General features: G+C 33.8%; 1 protein-coding gene across 2 annotated transcripts in view; it reads left to right on the top strand.

The window, feature by feature from the left end:
- The first annotated feature begins 1,515 nt into the window (after positions 1 to 1,515).
- armh3 (armadillo like helical domain containing 3) overlaps positions 1,516 to 17,637 on the top strand; it is a 53,985-nt gene continuing 37,863 nt past the window's right edge. The window contains exons 1-9 of one of the 2 annotated variants that reach the window (XR_012397332.1): positions 1,516 to 1,573; positions 6,458 to 6,581; positions 9,385 to 9,441; positions 9,632 to 9,778; positions 11,869 to 11,976; positions 12,601 to 12,693; positions 15,809 to 15,883; positions 15,965 to 16,051; positions 17,542 to 17,598. Coding sequence is in view for 1 of the 2 variants with exons in the window: in NM_200619.2 (NP_956913.2) it covers positions 6,480 to 6,581; positions 9,385 to 9,441; positions 9,632 to 9,778; positions 11,869 to 11,976; positions 12,601 to 12,693; positions 15,809 to 15,883; positions 15,965 to 16,051; positions 17,542 to 17,598 (726 nt within the window). In the remaining variant the exon portion in view is untranslated. 2 annotated transcript variants of the gene reach the window in all.

Genomic DNA, 17,637 nt, shown 5'->3' with positions numbered 1-17,637 from the left:
GCATAAATAAAACAATGAGTAAATAAAAACCCAAATAAATAAATAAATAAATGACTACAAAAATAAAACAAATAAATAAATAAATACCCAAATAATTACCTAAATATATAAATTAATAAACAAACAAATAAGTAAATTCTCGCGTAAAGAAAACCATGAATAAATTAATAAATATAAATAAATAAATAAATAAATTCCAGCAGAAATAGAACAATGAATAAATAAAAACCCAATTAAATACATTTTTGCTTAAATAAAACAATGGATAAAAACCCCACCCCAAAATACCCAAATAAATACCCAAATAAATAAATAAATTCCTACAAAAAATAAAAACAACGAATCAATCAATACTCAAATAATTACCCAAATAAATAGATAAACAAATAAATAAACTTCTGCATAAATAACGAATAATGAATAAATAAAAACCCAAACAAAATAAATATTACTATCCTCCATAGTTTTAACATAAACAAGTATTTTTTTAATTAAGTAAATTAACTAAATTGCATAACTGACCACTGATATAGAGGATGGTACCTGTAAAAACAATACATAGATAAAAACGCAAATAAACAAATAAATATTCATCATTCAATTTCTTTTTGGCTTAGTCTCTTTATTAATCTGGGGTCGACACAGCGGAATGAATTGCCATAAATAAATATATTAATTATTAAATTATTTATTTATTTATTTGGGTTTTTATTTAATCATTATTTTATTTATGTAGAAATATATTTTTTTATTTGGGTATTTATTTATTCATTGTTTTATGTTGGAATGTATTTATTTAATTACTTTAATTAATTAATTCCTACATAAATAAAACAATACATGAATAAATAAATAAATAAATAAATAAGTTTTATTCATGCAGAAATGTAGTTATTGATTGATTGATTTATTGATTTGGGTTATTATTTGGGTGTTTATTTATTCATTGTTTTATTCTTTTAAGAATGTATTAATTTATTTGGGTATTTTTGAGGTATATATTTATTCGTTGTTTTATTTATGCATGAATTTATTTATTTATTTATTTATTCACTTATTTGCGTATTTTTGGATATTTTTATTTATTCATTGCTTTATGTATGCAGAAATGTATTTATTTATTTATTTATTTGGGTTTTTATTTATTCGTTGTTTTCTTTATGGGGGAATTGACTAATTTATTTATTAAAAAATAACATATTTATTATTGTTTTTGCAGGTTTAGTCTTCCATACACTGCAATATCTTGAACAATATTAAAGTGATCACCTGATAAATATGGTTTGTTTTAAAAATGAGAAAAAAAACATCTTTCAACAACGTTATTATTCATTCACTATCATAGGAACACGTTTTTATTCATTCAGTTGTTTATTTAAAATATATATTTTTATTAGAGACAGCAACAACAAATATACAATTCCAACAGAGCGTCCAAACATGGTGCAATAAATATAAACACGTTACATCCCGCAACAGGCGGGGCGGGGTTTCCGCTCCCACCGGAAGACAGCCGAGAGATTCTGTTTAGCTTCAAGAGTGATGGAACAAATACAGTGATTCACTTACTCAGGTATGATCAAACTGTTTAAATCTTTTCTTTATACATATAACCTCCCATTTAAAGACTTGCCTGAATGCCAAAGCTAATCGCCATAGTGATAATTGTGTTTATTTAACGTTAGTTATTAATACACAGTCAAACAGTTTAGCCTTCATCAACTAGCATGACCATCCCGAATGGACTCTACACTCACTTATCATTCATTAATATTCATTTTTATTAATTAAACACGTTTTTTAAGTTATGAATATGATGATAACGTACCTTGTGAAGTGTTTGTTAATGTATATTATGTTACGAAGCTACATGCTAAAGCTAATCTGTCACAACACATGGATGTAAACAGGGGCTGTGCTTAAATACCCTTAAACTTTATTGAGGGTAAAGTTAGTTTCATAGTTTGACATTTAGACTTTCACCTTCTTAATATAATTTCATAAATGTTTTCTTTACAAATGCTTAGTCATATTAGCAGCCAATGCCTATCAAAGTTCAACATTGTTCACACAGTCATTTAAATAGTGCTAATGTTTATAGAGGTAAAGTTGGTTTTAAATTCAGATAACGTTATTTAGACATTCTCCTTAATAACTTAATTTCAGAAAAGTATTCTTTGCAAATTCTAAATAGGGTAATCATTTTAGCAGCAAATGACTATCAAAGTACAGCATTGTTCACAGTGAATTAGATAGTGTTACTGTTATTTAGAAGTCATACTTGCATGCTAATTCTTATCGAATATTCAAAGTAACATGGTAAATAATATAGAGACTGGTAAATGTACGAATGTGCGAATATAAAACCAACTTTACCTCTATCTAATGTTTGTTCTGAAGTCATAATTGTATGTAATTTAAGACCAAAGATTTAAAGTAGCGTGATAAATAATATAGGGATAGCATCACAAGTTGTGTTCATAACAGCGTGTGATATTAATCTGTATTTTAAATACTGCCTTTTTAAATCATGCTGTACTGTTTTATTGAACGCCAAAGGTTTGAAAGTGTGAATATAAAACCATCTTTACCTCATTTAAACCCCTCAGTAGCCTGAATTTACTGCAAGACACTGTGATGTGTCCCAAATAAAAATACACAAATAAATACTCAAATAATAGAGATAAATAAATTACTACAAAAAAAAAAAACGAATAAACAAATACCCAAATAAACAAATATATAAATAAACAAATAAGCAAATTCCAGGATAAAAAACCCATAAATAAATAAATAAATATAAATAACTAAATAAATTCCAGCATAAATAAAACAATGAATAAATAAAAACCCAAATAAATAAATAAATACATTTCTGCTTAAATAAAACAATGAATAAATACCCTACCCCAAAATACCCAAATAAATAAATAAATAAATAAATTCCTACAAAAATAAAACAACGAATAAATAAATACTCAAATAATCACCCAAATAAATAGATGAACAAATAAATAAACTTCTGCATAAATAAAACAATGAATAAATAAAAAACCAAATAAATAAATAATACTAACCTCCATAGTTCTAACATAACAACAATTTTTTACCAGTTTTATTTAGTAAACGCCAAAGGTTTGAAAGTGCGAATATAAAACCATCTATACCTCATTTAAACCCCTGAGTAGCCAGAATTAACTGCAAGACACTGTGAATTTGAGGCAAGACACTGTGATGGAGGTAAAGTTGGTTTTATATTCGGATTTTCAGACATTCCCCTTAATAATATCATTTCAGAAAAGTATTCTTTGCAAATTCTAAATAGGAAAATCATATTTGCAGCAAATGACTATCAAAGTACAGCATTGCTCACGGTGAATTAGATAGTGTTACTGTTGTTTAGAAGTCATACTTGCATGCTAATTCTTATCGAATATTCAAAGTAACATGGTAAACAATATAGAGACTACTAAATGAAAGAATGTGTGCATATTAAACCAACTTTACCTCTATGACACTGTGGACAAAAGCTCTATTTTTATGCTTCTGTCAGTTTTGATATTTCAACCTTTTTGGCTTTTCTTAAAGTATTTTTTTCAGGCCAGTGGAACAAAAACGTAACATATTTACACTTTCAAGTAGGGCTGCACAATATTGGAGAAAAATGACACTGTGATATTTTGCTTTTCTGCACATACTACCTGATCTGTTGTCGCCTATCCAAGTTTTAGAAACAACAAATAATAACTGGACTTCTAGTTGATGATTTGGTATCAGAAGTGGCTTATATAAAAGGTAAAGGCCTCTAGATTACGCTTATTTGAGCACAATAAAAAATGGTCATGCCTTGATTTTTAACAATTTCATTAGGACAGTAAGGTCTGAGTTTGCTTAAACAAAAGTCTTGTCACTGAAAAGAAATAATGTTTAGTATAGAATATAAAGTCTGCTGCAGTGGAGACAGACTGAATATTGTGTCTGACTCCATCATGAGCTTGGAGAACTGCATCCATACATCTCTGCAATGACTCCAATCACTTATTAATAAAGTCATCTGGAATGGCAAAGAAAGCATTCCTGTAGGACTCCCAGAGTTCATCAAGACACTTTGTGTTCATCTTCAATCTTCATCTTACCCCAGACATGCTCAATAATGTTCATATCTGGTGACTGGGCTGGCCAGTCCTGGAGCAGCTTGACCTTCTTTGCTTTCAGGATCTTTGATGTGGATGCTGAAGTATGAGCAGGAGCGCTATCCTGCTGGAGAATTTGCCCTCTCCTGTGGTTTGTAATGTAATGGGCAGCACAAATGTCTTGATACCTCAGGCTGTTGATGTTGACATCCACTCTGCAGATCTTTTGCACGCCCTCATACTGAATGTAACCCCAAACCATGATGTTTCCTTTACAAAAATTGTCTGATTTCTATGAGAATCTTTGCTCCATGTTGGTTCCAGTAGGCCTTTTGCAGTATTTGTGATGATTGGGATGCAGCTCAACAGATGATTCATCAGAAAAATCCAAAATCTTCTGCCACTTTTCCAAATGATCAACTAGAAGTCAAGTTATTATTTGTGGCTCTTACAACTGAGATTGATGACAAGACTTTTGTCAGGTAGTGTATTATACATATTGTGGAATTATAATATAGAATACAGGAAACTAAATTCTAATAACTATTTTTTTTTTGTTTTTGCCATGATGGCAGTAAATAATATTTGACTAGATATTTTTTTTCAAGACACTAGTATTCAGCTTAAAGTATCATTTAAAGGTTAATTAGGATAATTAGGCAAGTTATTGGACAACAGTGGTTTGTTCTTTAGCCAAATAAAAAATAAATAAAAATATTAGGCTGACCTAATTATAAGTTATTTTAAACAATTGAAAACTGCTTTTATTCCTCTCAAAATAAAAACAAACAAACAACAAAATACTGTAAAAAATGTCCTTGCTCTGTTAAACATCACTTGGGAAATATATATATATATATATATATATATATATATATATATATATATATATATATATATATATATATATATATATATATATATATATATTTATTTGAGCAATTCCGTGCAAATGTCAACCTTGCCATGAAAAAAAAATAAAGTTTTCACCAAAATACGGAAACCATTTCTGGGTTTTTTGTGTAAGCAAGTATATTACAGTACTTTAAAAATACTCAAAAATGCATCTGTCAATGTTTTTTAAACTATTCTTTTTGATTTACCAAAGTCACACAAATGGTAATTTCACATGCGTCACATCCATAACAGAGAGATGTCACATCCATAACGACACTTTTTCCTCAGAAATGTGAAAATATTAAATAAAAAAAAACCAATCATTTTTGTTTTGTAGAGAGCCGACTCTAATCCTTTTGATTAGCATTATTTCTTTTGGGTTGTGCAGTTTAATTCACATAATTTCTACAAAGTGTGTTGTATACTGTAAACTCTCAGACTTTTTTGTCACATCCATAACGCATGCTTATTTTCCTCATTTACAGTACAAAACACGTTTACAGATTGATATTTTTCTGCTCCCAAAACTCTGTGGCTAGTTGCTCTAGAAAATATAATCAAATTTTTCAATATAATGTTAACATATGAGCAATTCCATGAAAATGTCAACCTTGCCATGAAAAGAAAAATGTTTTCACCAAAATAGCAAAACCGTTTCTGCATTTTTTGCGCAGGCAAGTGTTTTACAGTACTTTAAAAATACTTAAAAATGTCTCTGTCAATGTTTTCAAACTATTATATTTGATTTACCAAAGTCAAACAAATGGCAATTTCACATCCGTCACATCCATAACGAAAAAGTGTCACATCCATAACAAAGCTTTTCCCTCAAAAATGCAAAAATGTCAAAATAAAATAAAATCAATCAGTTTTGTTCTATAAAGAGCCAACTCTTAACCTTTTGTTGAGCATTATTTATTTTGGGTTGTGCAGTTTAATTCACAGAATTTCTACGAAATATGTTGTATACTGTAAACTCGCAGACTTTTTTTGTCACATCCATAACGCTTGTTTATTTTCCACATTTAAAGTATAAAAATGTTCACAGATTGAATTTTTTTGATCCCATAACTCTGTGGTTAGTTGTTTTGGAAAATATAAACAGATGGTTCAATATAATGTTAACGTATACTTTCTCTGCTAATTTATGTTTTGAATTTTTACTGCAAATGTCTCATCCATAACGCTGGAATCAGCCATATACTTTCTCTGTCAATTTATGTGTTGAGTTTTTACTGCAAATGTCACATCCATAACGCTGGAATTGCTCATATACATATATATAAAAACACCGGAGGGATCATAATTTTTCCTTCATCTGTATTTAAACTAGTAAAGACAGATATATTAGGCTTTTTACCCTCTTCACTCGCAGTGTCTTGCCTGAAGTAAGGAAGATTTAGTCTTACTAATGTGTGTTTTTGTAGCGTGTGTGTGTGTTTGTTAGCTATGGCTCAGACTGAGAAGAAAGCAGGTCTGCTGAGGAGAACGTCCTCCTCAAAGAAACCGCTGAAGGAGAAGGTGGTGCTGATGTATGATGAGATATTCATGGTAAGTTATTTCATTATTATTTTCATTTCAGAGATGCATGTTAAAGCCATAGTTTACCTAAAAATGAATTCTGTCATCATTTACTCGCCTTCAGCTTGATCCAAACCTGTTTGAGTCTCTTTTTTTTATCTGTTCAACTCAAAATAAGGGGCTTTAAGTATAAATAAGGTAAATATAAAGTTATTTTGTTCCTACTATTGATGATAATAGCTGTTTTTATTCAACATTTTTTAGAGTATCCTTTTTTGTGTTCACCAGGGGCCTCGTGTACGAAGACTTGCGTTGAATTCATACTAAAACATTGCGTATTGACAAGGCTGTAAATGTACTTTAGCAGATGTATGAAACACTGCGTACGCTGAATCCTACGCATATACTCTTTCTATATCCGAATTAACGTGAAACTGAGAGCATGTGCACGAGTGCAAAACCCCTCCCTGCCTCCTCCCCCTAATGAATATGCTAATGACTCGACTTTGGCAAAACCAAATGAAAAAGCAATGACAAAAGCAAGTAAAAAGATAAACTTTGAACAGAATGTGAATTGGACGTGCTCTTAACAGAGGTAGACTGGAAAAAAGCGGTGTATTTGCAAATTTGTCCTTCAGAATTAATAACAAAAGAAAAAAAAATAGAGTGGGAGAGTTTAGCTGACGCGGTTAACGCGGTGGGGTCTGAACATCGCACTGTGAGTGAATTAAAAAAGAAGTAGCCAGATGTAAAGGTGTACAATTTTGTAGTGTCTATTTAGGCTAAGTGCAAATAGAGTGACTCTCGCCTGTTTGATAGACAGAGACGACAAAATTAAAGAGAGTGTACATCAACTGCGCGAGTGGCGTAGCTGGTGAAGCGCATGGTAACATGTTTTGACACTATCAATCTTGAACTCGGTTCGAATCCAGCGTCTGATGAACTCATCTTCTTTTTTCCCTCACTACATATCAGATTTTGCCTACTCTTCATCACGAGGAAGACAAGTAGGGATCATTAATAAGTGTGTGTATTATGTTAAGCTCATTTAAGCATCAAAAATTAATTGCACATTTATAGAATGGAAATGTTTCCGATTTCACGTATGCATATTCGTCTTCAGATGGCGCCTTTATAGCAATGTGCGTGCAGTCGATCGCTCCGATTACATTGGGAAAACCGGTGATCGCTGAAAATTGCGCTTTAATTTTTGGCTGGTCAACTGCATAATATGGAAACCTTATATACATGCTAGATATGCGGATGATCCCGTCTCATACAGCTGCCATTGCACGGCTCAAAGATACTTTGTAGTGTGCAATTTAACACAACTGCCTCTAGGAGTCGCCAATGGAAATAAAACAAACACACACAAGAAATGCACGTACGCCAGACAAGTTGTCGTAGACCAACGCACATTCTCATGTTCATTTCATCGTTAGTAAATCCAAACGTGAGCGTGAAACTTGGCGTGCGCAAAGTTTTTGTGCGTACGCAGCGTTGATACATGTGGCCCCAGAAGACTGAAACCCATAAAAAGTGAGAAGAGTTTGAAAAATTATAGAGAAATCATTCTGACCTAAATTGAGTAATTTGTGCTTCAATTTAGTTGATGAAAAAAACACAAATTATTGATTATTAAAATATTATTTTATATTTATATAGCACATGTCATGCACAATGGTAATGCAAAGTGCTCTACATAAACAGGAGTAAAAGAAACATAAAATACAAGTATAAGATATAAAAACAATAAAAAGCAAAAATTAATAAAATTGTTTTAAAGGAATGTTTTGAAAATGTTTTAAAGGAATAAAAAAGAAAAGAAAGACATAATAGTGCAGTATTTCGGATGTAGCACAGTGTTCATTCAGTAAGGCACTAATAATAACAATAAACAATCTGTTTATGTTCATTGGTTGAGTGGTGTGATGAAAACTTTTTAAAAGTAAATGCAAAAAAATGAAAATGCTTTCAGGATTGTCAAGAACCCAACAGTACACTTTTGGCAAATTGACTCCCCTTTCGTTATGTTGGTGGCTTTTTTTTTACCTCATTGACTTCCATTATAATGCCATTTTTTTAGTTGCAAAGCCACGACACCATGTAATCATGCATGATTGTTGGTGGTTTTCCCTTTTGGGAAGGGGTACAATTTGTGTTTTTACCGATTATCATCAGTTGCAGTGCATAGTGCAGTGCTTAGTTTCTGGCTTTTATTTGGACTATAGTATGAGTGAGTCAGTGAGTGAGGGAGACCTTTGTGCATTTACCTTGATATGTCTGAGAAAATCAGCTCTCAGAACTACATGGAGTAAACAAAAACATCGTAAATGTATTTATGCACAGACTATATTTTGCTGTTTTAGGTCACTTTCAAATTATCTGAAGCTGTTTGACTTCTGAAATTCTGAATATCGCAACATTATAAAATATTACAATTATAACAATATCAACAGCAGCGCTCAGTGGTGCAGTGGTTGCCTAGCGACATAAAAAGCGCAGTGCACTGCTTTTTTCTTTAATAAGCACCTCGCATTCTCAAAACTGAAAAGTGTTCAGTTTGATCGGCCTTTAAATCCATATAAAAACCACTAACTAAGCTTTTTTTTTTAAATTTTAAATGTAGATGTTTTTATCCCAAACATAACGAAAGGGTAATAAATTTAAACTATAGATGAGTATATAAAATACCTGTTTTTTTTTTAAATATGTATAATAAATATGAACTTAAGGTAAATTGAACACAAAGGAAAGGCTAACAAAATAATCCAGGATTATGTCATGAAGTCGTATTAGACCCCTGAACAAAGTTTTTGCTCTTTGCCAACAGAAAGAAGACCCGACTAAGAACAGTCCTCGCTTCTGGGATGAGCTCTTCTTGATGAAGGTCAGTGGCAGATATCCTAGGCTTTTGATGGTATCAAGTTTTGTTCTTGCGATTAGTTTGCTGAAGCTTTTATTGAGAAATACAGTATTATTATCACAATGTTGACCAAGACTGCATACAAAAATTACATTCAGAAGTATAATAACTAAAACTTATGCTGTATATTATTGATCTCTGTATTTTCTTTCAGGTCAATCTGGAGTATCTGGAGGGGAAGCTGGAGTCTCTGGATGGAGATGAGTTCATGAAGATCAAAGACAACATCAACAGTTTGTTTCATCACTGTGTTCAAGCTCTGGCCGAAGAGCACCAGATCAAAGTAGTCAATGCTCTTCAGGTACAACGCATCAGCATTTGGAGAATATTTGTACGAAGTGGGGCTGTATAATATTGGAAAAAAACTGACATCGCAATGTTTTGTTTTGCTGGAATACACAGTTGAAGTCAGAATTATTGGCCCCCTGTATGTTTTATTCCCCCAGTTTAAGAGAGAGAGGATCTTTTCAACACATTTCTAAACATAATAGTTGTAATAGCTTATTTCTAATAACTGATTTATTTTAACTTTGCCATGATGACAGTAAATAATATTTGACTAGATATTATTCAAGATACTAGTATTCAGGTCAAAGTGACATTTGAAGGCTTAAATACACTGACTGGCCACTTTATTAGGTACATTTTACTAGTACCGGGTTGGACCGCTTTTTGCCTTCAGAACTGCCTTAATCCTTCATGGAATAGTTTTAACAAGGTACTGGAAATATTCCTTAGAGATTTTGCCCCATATTGACATGATAGCATCACGCAGTTGCTGCAGATTTGTCTGCTGCACATCCATGATGCGAATCTCCCATTCCACCACATCCCAAAGGTGCTCTATTGGATTGAGATCTGGTGACTGTGGAGGCCATTTGAGTACAGTGAACTCATTGTCATGTTCAGGAAGCCAGTCTGACATAACATGGCAGGTTGTTCTGCTAGAAGTAGCCATTAGAAGATGGTTACACTGTGGTCTTAAAGGGATGGACATGGTCAGCAACAATACGTGGGTAGGCTGTGGCGTTGACACAATGCTCAATTGGTACTAATGGACCCAAAGCGTGCCAAGAAAATATCCCCTACACCATTACACCATCACCCGCACCAGCCTGAACCGTTGAGACAAGGCAGGATGGATCCATGCTTTCATGTTTTTGACGCCAAATTCCGACCCGACCATCCGAATGTGGCAGCAGAAATCAAGACTCGTCAGACCAGGGTTTTTCCAATCTTCTATTGTCCAATTTTCATGAGCCTGTGTAAAATGTAGCAGATTATCTTAATCGAGTTGCTAAGTATAAACTGAAACTAAATAGATTGCTGCGTATTTTAAGATATGCTGTAATAAATTTAAACATGCATCGCTTTTCTTTTACCACGAAAACTGTATGTAGACATTGCATGAAACAAAAACATAGTAAATGTATTCATGCACACGCTATAATTAGCTGTTTTAGGTCACTTTCAAGTTATCTGAAGCTGTAAGACTTCTGAAATTCTGAATATCACCACATCAAAAAATATTACAATTATAACGATATCAACAGCAGTGGTGCAGTGGTTGCCTAGCGACATAAAAAGCACAGTGCACTGCCTTTCTCTTTAATAAAAAAGCAGTACGATGCACCTCGCGTTCTCAAAACCGAAAAGTGTTCAGTGTGATCGAAAGTCATGGAATTTTACTGGTAAAAATGTGTATGAACGCTGTGATTAGAAATGTGCGTTAAATTTGACCTAATAAAGTGGCCAGTGAGTGTATTTCTTCATATTTTTATTTTTTGTTATGTATTGTGATTATTTGAATGTGTGTATTTCATTTATGTATTTACTTTCATCCTTTTGACCATTTGTTTGATTTCAGAGCTTTTAATGTTTCTCTATTTTTCTCTTTAGTTTGTTCTGAAGTTCAAACAAAACCCAATAAATATATTTAGGGAAAAAGCTTGATATTTCTAATCATGTTTGCAATTGTGTTTTATAAGACATTTAGATGCCACTTTATATTAGGTGGCCTTGATTACTATGTATTTAAATCCGAAAATAAGTACAGTGTACCCACGGTGTTCATGTAGTGTTGCACAACAATTCTGGTGCTCTTGAAGTGGGCTCAGAGTGAAGTCAGGGACAGTTAGGTTAAAGGTTGGGTTAAAATAAAGGAAGGGTCAACCGTGTAATTCTAAATGTAATTACAGAAATATGTAATTGCAAGCCAGATCATTTTGCAAATATATTAGTACAATGTAAAAACATGTACATAATAGATGCATTGTACTAAATTCTTCATTTAACTTTGAGTACATAGTAGTTAAGGTCACTTAATATCAAGTGGGACCAACTTTTATCTTAAACGACAAAAACAAGACATGTTTTGCTTTGTTTCTGCAGACGCTCTGTGCGCTGTTTAGAGGAGTTCACCAAAAAAACAAATCCGCCACCGGCTTCGACATCATCAACATGCTGATAGGCTTCGACAAAGCCGAGCTCAGGATGAAGGTTCGTTTTTTATTTAAATGCAATCTTTTGTTTTTGGCGACACAGTGGCGAACTGTTGCCTCACATCATGAAAGTTGCTGGTTCGCGTTTGCATGTTCTCCCCGTGTTGGCATAGGTTTCCTCCAATTCAATTCAATTCAGCTTTATTTGTATAGCGCTTTTACAATGTAGATTGTGTCAAAGCAGCTTCACATAAATGGTCATAGTAACTGGAACAGTGTGGTTCAGGTTTTAGTGTTTAAGTTCAGTACAGTTCAGTTTAGCTCAGTTCAGTGTGATTTAGTCATTACTGAGAGTTCAAACACTGAAGAGCCAATTCATTGATGCGTAGCTCTACCAATCCTGAACCTCCAGGTGCTCCAGTTTCCCCCACAGTCCAAGCACATGTGCTATAGGGAAATTGATTAACTAAATTGACCATAGTATATGAGGGTGTGTGTGTGTGATGAGTGTTTCCCAGTACTGGGTTGCGGCTTGAAGGGCATCAGCGGCGTAAAACATATGCCAAAATAGTTGGCAGTTCATTCCTCTGTTCGACCTCTGATAAATAAGGGACTAAGCCTAAAGAAATATGAATGTCTTGGTTGTTGTGTTGTTGAAGTTGTGTTTTGATGGTTTGCACAGGAGCTGATGGAGAGTCTGGACAGTCTGCTGTGTGGAGACGGATCCGAGAGCCTCAAGAGTTTGTGTCTAAAACTGCTGCTGTGTCTCGTCACTGTAAGATCCGCACGCTTGTTCTTCTGTGCACTTTATGGACAAAATCTGCATTTCATTTCAGATCATATGAAAATTGTTTGCATTATTTGTGCTCCACTCCACTTTCCTCATTTACTTATGCAGTGGAATCAATGGGGCGATACACTGCACCAAAAACAAACATATTTACCTGCTAACCCACATATATATGCAGTTGAAGCCAGAATTATTAGCCTTTCTGAATTATCCACCCCTCTGTTTATTTTTTCCCCCCCAATTTCTGTTTAACGCAGAGAAGATATCAACACGTTTCTAAACATAATAGTTTCAATAACTCATTTCTAATACCTGATTTATTTTATCTTTGCCATGATGACAGTAAATAATATTAGACTAGATATTCTTCAAAACACTTCTATACAGCTTAAAGTGCCATTTAAAGGCTTAATTAGGTTAATTAGGGTAAAGTTATGGTAATTAGGCAAGTCATTGTATAACAGTGGTTTGTTCTGTAGACAATCCAAAACTAATATAGCTTAAAGGGGCTAATAATATTGACCTTAAAATGGCTTTAAAATTATTAAAAACTGATTTTATTCTAGCCGAAATAAAACAAATAAGACTTTTTCTAGAAGAAAAAATATTATCGGACATACTGTGAAAAATTCAACATCATCTGGGAAATATTTGAGAAAGAAAATCCACAGAAAAGCGAATAAGTTTGACTTTTTGAATTTTGACAACTGTTTATACTGTATATTATTTAAATTACTGATTGATTGATTGGTTGATTGATTGAATGGTCGGTCGATCCGTTCGTTCGTTCGTTCGTTCATTCATTCATTAGAGCAGGGGGTCACCAAACTTGTTCCTGGAGGGCCGGTGACCTGCAGATTTGAGCTCCCACTCTAATCAAACACAAGCTAATCAAGGTCTTACTAGGTATACTTGAAACACCCAGGCAGGTGTGTTGAGGCAGGTTGGAGCTAAACCCTGCAGGGACACCGGCCCTTTAGGACAGAGACTGGTGACCCCTGCATCAAGCATATATTTGAGCATATAAATTACCAATATTTTCCTATTTGGAAAATTTATTTGTACGAAATGTAATTACAAAATCGAATAGTTTTTCTTTTTACGGTAAAAATTTATTTTGATGGTCCATTTGAGTATTAGTAGACTGTCTCCTTAATATCTGCTGATACTGCTGACGTTTAACTGACTATAAGAAACTTAGCAAGTACATGTTTAACTTACACTAACCCAAACCCCAACCTAACAGTCTACTTATAATCTAATGAGAATTAGTTGTTATGAAGATGCAATGAAACTTTAATTCAACAAACGGACCATCAAAATAAAGTGTAACAGATTTTTACTTTAAGGTTATACATTTTCATTATATTGTTCTTAAATTAAATCCTCACTTTTAGTTTAGCATGTTTCACAGTAATTATTTGTGAATTTATTTACTCTACAAATAATTGTTTTAACTTAAAGAGGGATGCAGTGGGGAGGGGTGAGAAGGGTGCGCGACGTATTTGAGGACCAGGAGGGAGACGCGTGATTACCGGGAGATTATCACTCGTTTGCGGGCATCCGGGAGTCTATGTGCAATTGCGGGAGACTACCGAGACTTCCAGGAGACTTGGGATGTCTGTTGAATGACCTCCCGCCCTACTCATAACTCTCCGTTCATATAGCTGTATGCCTTTTACATATCCATAAAACACTGTGTTATAACCGGGCTTGGATCGTTTGCTTTCTCACTACAATCAATCCACTCCAGAGTTTCAATCGAGCCAAGACTCCCTCATTCAAGCGATCTCGGAGCGTTTGTTTTGCTGCGGACCCAAGCGTGATTGGTGGTTTCACATATGCCAAACGAACCGCGCTAACTGGGCAAACGAGACAGGTTCCCAAACAAGAGTGTAGGTGTGAAAGCACACTAAAATACATTTTTCTTCATGTTTGTAAATGAAACTTATTTTTTTGAGGTGTATTTTGCAGATCATGTGTTCACACTACACTTCAATTGCACATTTTTCTTCCTCTTTATCTATATTGATATTGATATTCACTTGTTTTATTTGTCATAAATAATATTTACCATACTCTTATCAGCCTAAACAGTAATATACAGTGGGAGGGAAAGTATTGAACACGTCTTGTTTTTCCTGGGAATGATATTATTATCTAAAGGAGCTGTTGACATGGAATTGAACCAGATTTTGGTAAATCCAAACAATACAAACACAAAAATACAAACAAAAAAAAGCCAGTTATGTGTAATAACAATGACATAACACAAGGAGAAAGTGCTGAACTACTGCAATGTATTTAATAATTACATTGGTGACGGCAGCTTAAAGACGCCTCCAGTATGGAGAATGAAGCCTCATGCATTGCTCGGGTGTGAGTATCTTACAGACTTCAACAGAGTGTCAAAATCTTGATGGATCTGTGAGTATCGTTTATCAAATATCAGCTTTATCGTGTAATTTCTATTGGATTTAAGTCAGGTGATTGGCTGGGCCATTCTACAGCTTGATTTCCTTTCTCTGAAAGTATCTGAGAGTCTCCTGGGCTGTGTTTTGAATGAGTGTCCTGCTGAAATGTCCACCCTGGGTTCATCTTCATCCTCCTTCTATTGTAGATGTTAAACTGAAGCAGCTGATATTCATTTACACTGAGGAAGGGCAGAGGGTTGCTGAAGAGCTACTGAGAGATTTCAGCTGCTGTCTTGTCTTTCACTGACAAACTACAGCTCCCTTCATGTGTTCAATACATTTTTCCTGCGTCATTTCTTTTTTATTATGCATAACTTAATTTGTAAACTAATTAGATTTGTTTTATTTGCCTATTTGGATTTCTTTGGTTGTATAAAGATCTGGTGAAAATTTCAAGCCAACGGCAAATGGTGAATATGGTGATGTGTTCAATACTTATTTCCCACAGCATATGCCAACAAACCTCAGTTTATTTAATACATTGGGTAGAAATACTTTTGCAGCAACAATTACTTTAATTATTACTAATTTGATTAATATTATCAATATAACAGTTACAACAGTGACGATTTCTACAAACTGTAGTAGGTTTTGTGGGCTTTAAAAAAGTTGTCTTTTTCTTTTAGGTGACCGATAATATTAGCCAGAACACCATACTGGAGTATGTGATGATCAACAGTATATTTGAGGCCATCTTACAGGTAAAACTCTGATTTTCCATTAAATCGTTTTTCTTATCTAAATGCTAATTTCATTCATTTAATTTGCGTCTTTTTGTTCAGATCCTGTCAGATGTTTCCAGTCGATCCCAGCATGGATATGATTCTGTCGTTCTGTTAGCGCTACTGGTCAACTACAGGAAATATGAAGTAAATACGCCTTTATTTTAGTCTGTATGAAGAGTTCAGATGCAAAATCCCTCTAAATCCATCAGACCTCTTTTCTTGTGAATGAGCATTTTCTATCAGGCTCCTATAATTATGTTCAGAAGTTTCTTTTTTTTTATGTAATAAGGTCATTAGCTAGTAAATAAAATACATTTTTTCATAAGTGCCACTTTAGACAATTCTTTGGTTTTTTAACAAGGTCAATTTTCTTTTGCGTCAAAACCAGCTAAATCCACGTCTGCTTTTTTTTTGCAAAAACCTCTAAATCCACGACAAGACAGTGTAATTAGTTGAAAATCACTAAAGATTGAATTAAAAACACATAAAACACCTAAAATTAAAAATATATAAATCTGTCAAGTAAGTGGCGATTCATTCCGCTGTGATAAACCAGGGAAAAAGCAGAAGGAAAATGAATAAATGAAATCTATCAAGTGCATTAAGCAATAACATTAATTAAATCTGAGCAGTCTGTTGTCATTTTCGGATATTTGGGATTTAGATTTAATGTAAGTACAACGATGTAAACATTGTAAGCTAAGCTTGGAAGATTCAACTATTGTAGTTTAAAACATTGTGAAACCTCATTATCTGTGCTTTGTCCATTAATATTAAAAAGCTGATCAGACGTATTATGAAGTAATATAAATAATGTAGAGTTTTATACTTTACATTTGTCTTTTAAAAAGAGCTTAAATTAGCAAATAAAACACAGGGTAGGCCTTCTGGGCAAAATAGGGATGCCTCTCAGACACTTTTAGAAGCTGTCATTCATTCATTCTCACCATACTCGAGGTCTTGGTCTTTTGTTTATCCTCATAGCATCCACGTGGGATGAAAGAACGGCATCTTAACTCCGTCTTTCGTGAAACGCAGTTGCTGTTTAATGTATAGTAAATCAGACTCATTCAAAGTTGCACAGCCGCGCAAAAACATGTTATGAATGCATGCTAAACTTCTGACTGTACAGTGTGTTTTCTTTTCCTTATAATGCACAGAGTTTTGAGGTAAGGGACGTTTTCATTTGCCATGCGCTGACAGGCGGACAGGCTTGTCCAGTTCATCGAACTCCATCTTTTAAAATTGAAATCGAAAGCGGAGTAAAACAGCCTCATAAAAGTCAGCAGATCAGCTTTACATTGAAAACATATGATTCGATTTGCGTCTTCTGGTTGGTTCTCGGTAGATGGCAAAAGTCGCATAAATGCCACTTGCCTTTGCCCATCAAACTGTTATATGTGCTCACACTGCGATTCAGATAATTAGAAGCAAATCTATTTGTTGATGGTGTATTACGTGCTTAAAGCATTCGCTCAATATCATTAGCTCATTTTTGGTGGAAGTGGCGTTTAGCACCTGAACTCTTCATATATCCTCAAATTTAGCACTGAAGTTTGCACGCAATATTGCAACATCTGAGACTTTTGTTTCAATATCTCTGTGAGACTTATTGTTTCTTGTCTTCCTCGTAGTCTGTAAATCCGTACATCGTCAAATTATCAATAGTGGACGACGAGCCCACACTGGACGTGAGTGATTATGGACAATCATTATTAAATATTGAGCTA

The sequence above is a fragment of the Danio rerio genome, chromosome 22 (genome assembly GCF_049306965.1).
Source record: "Danio rerio strain Tuebingen ecotype United States chromosome 22, GRCz12tu, whole genome shotgun sequence".
NCBI classification, from domain to species: Eukaryota; Metazoa; Chordata; class Actinopteri; order Cypriniformes; family Danionidae; genus Danio; species Danio rerio.
This window is presented reverse-complemented; position numbering and strand designations above follow the sequence as displayed.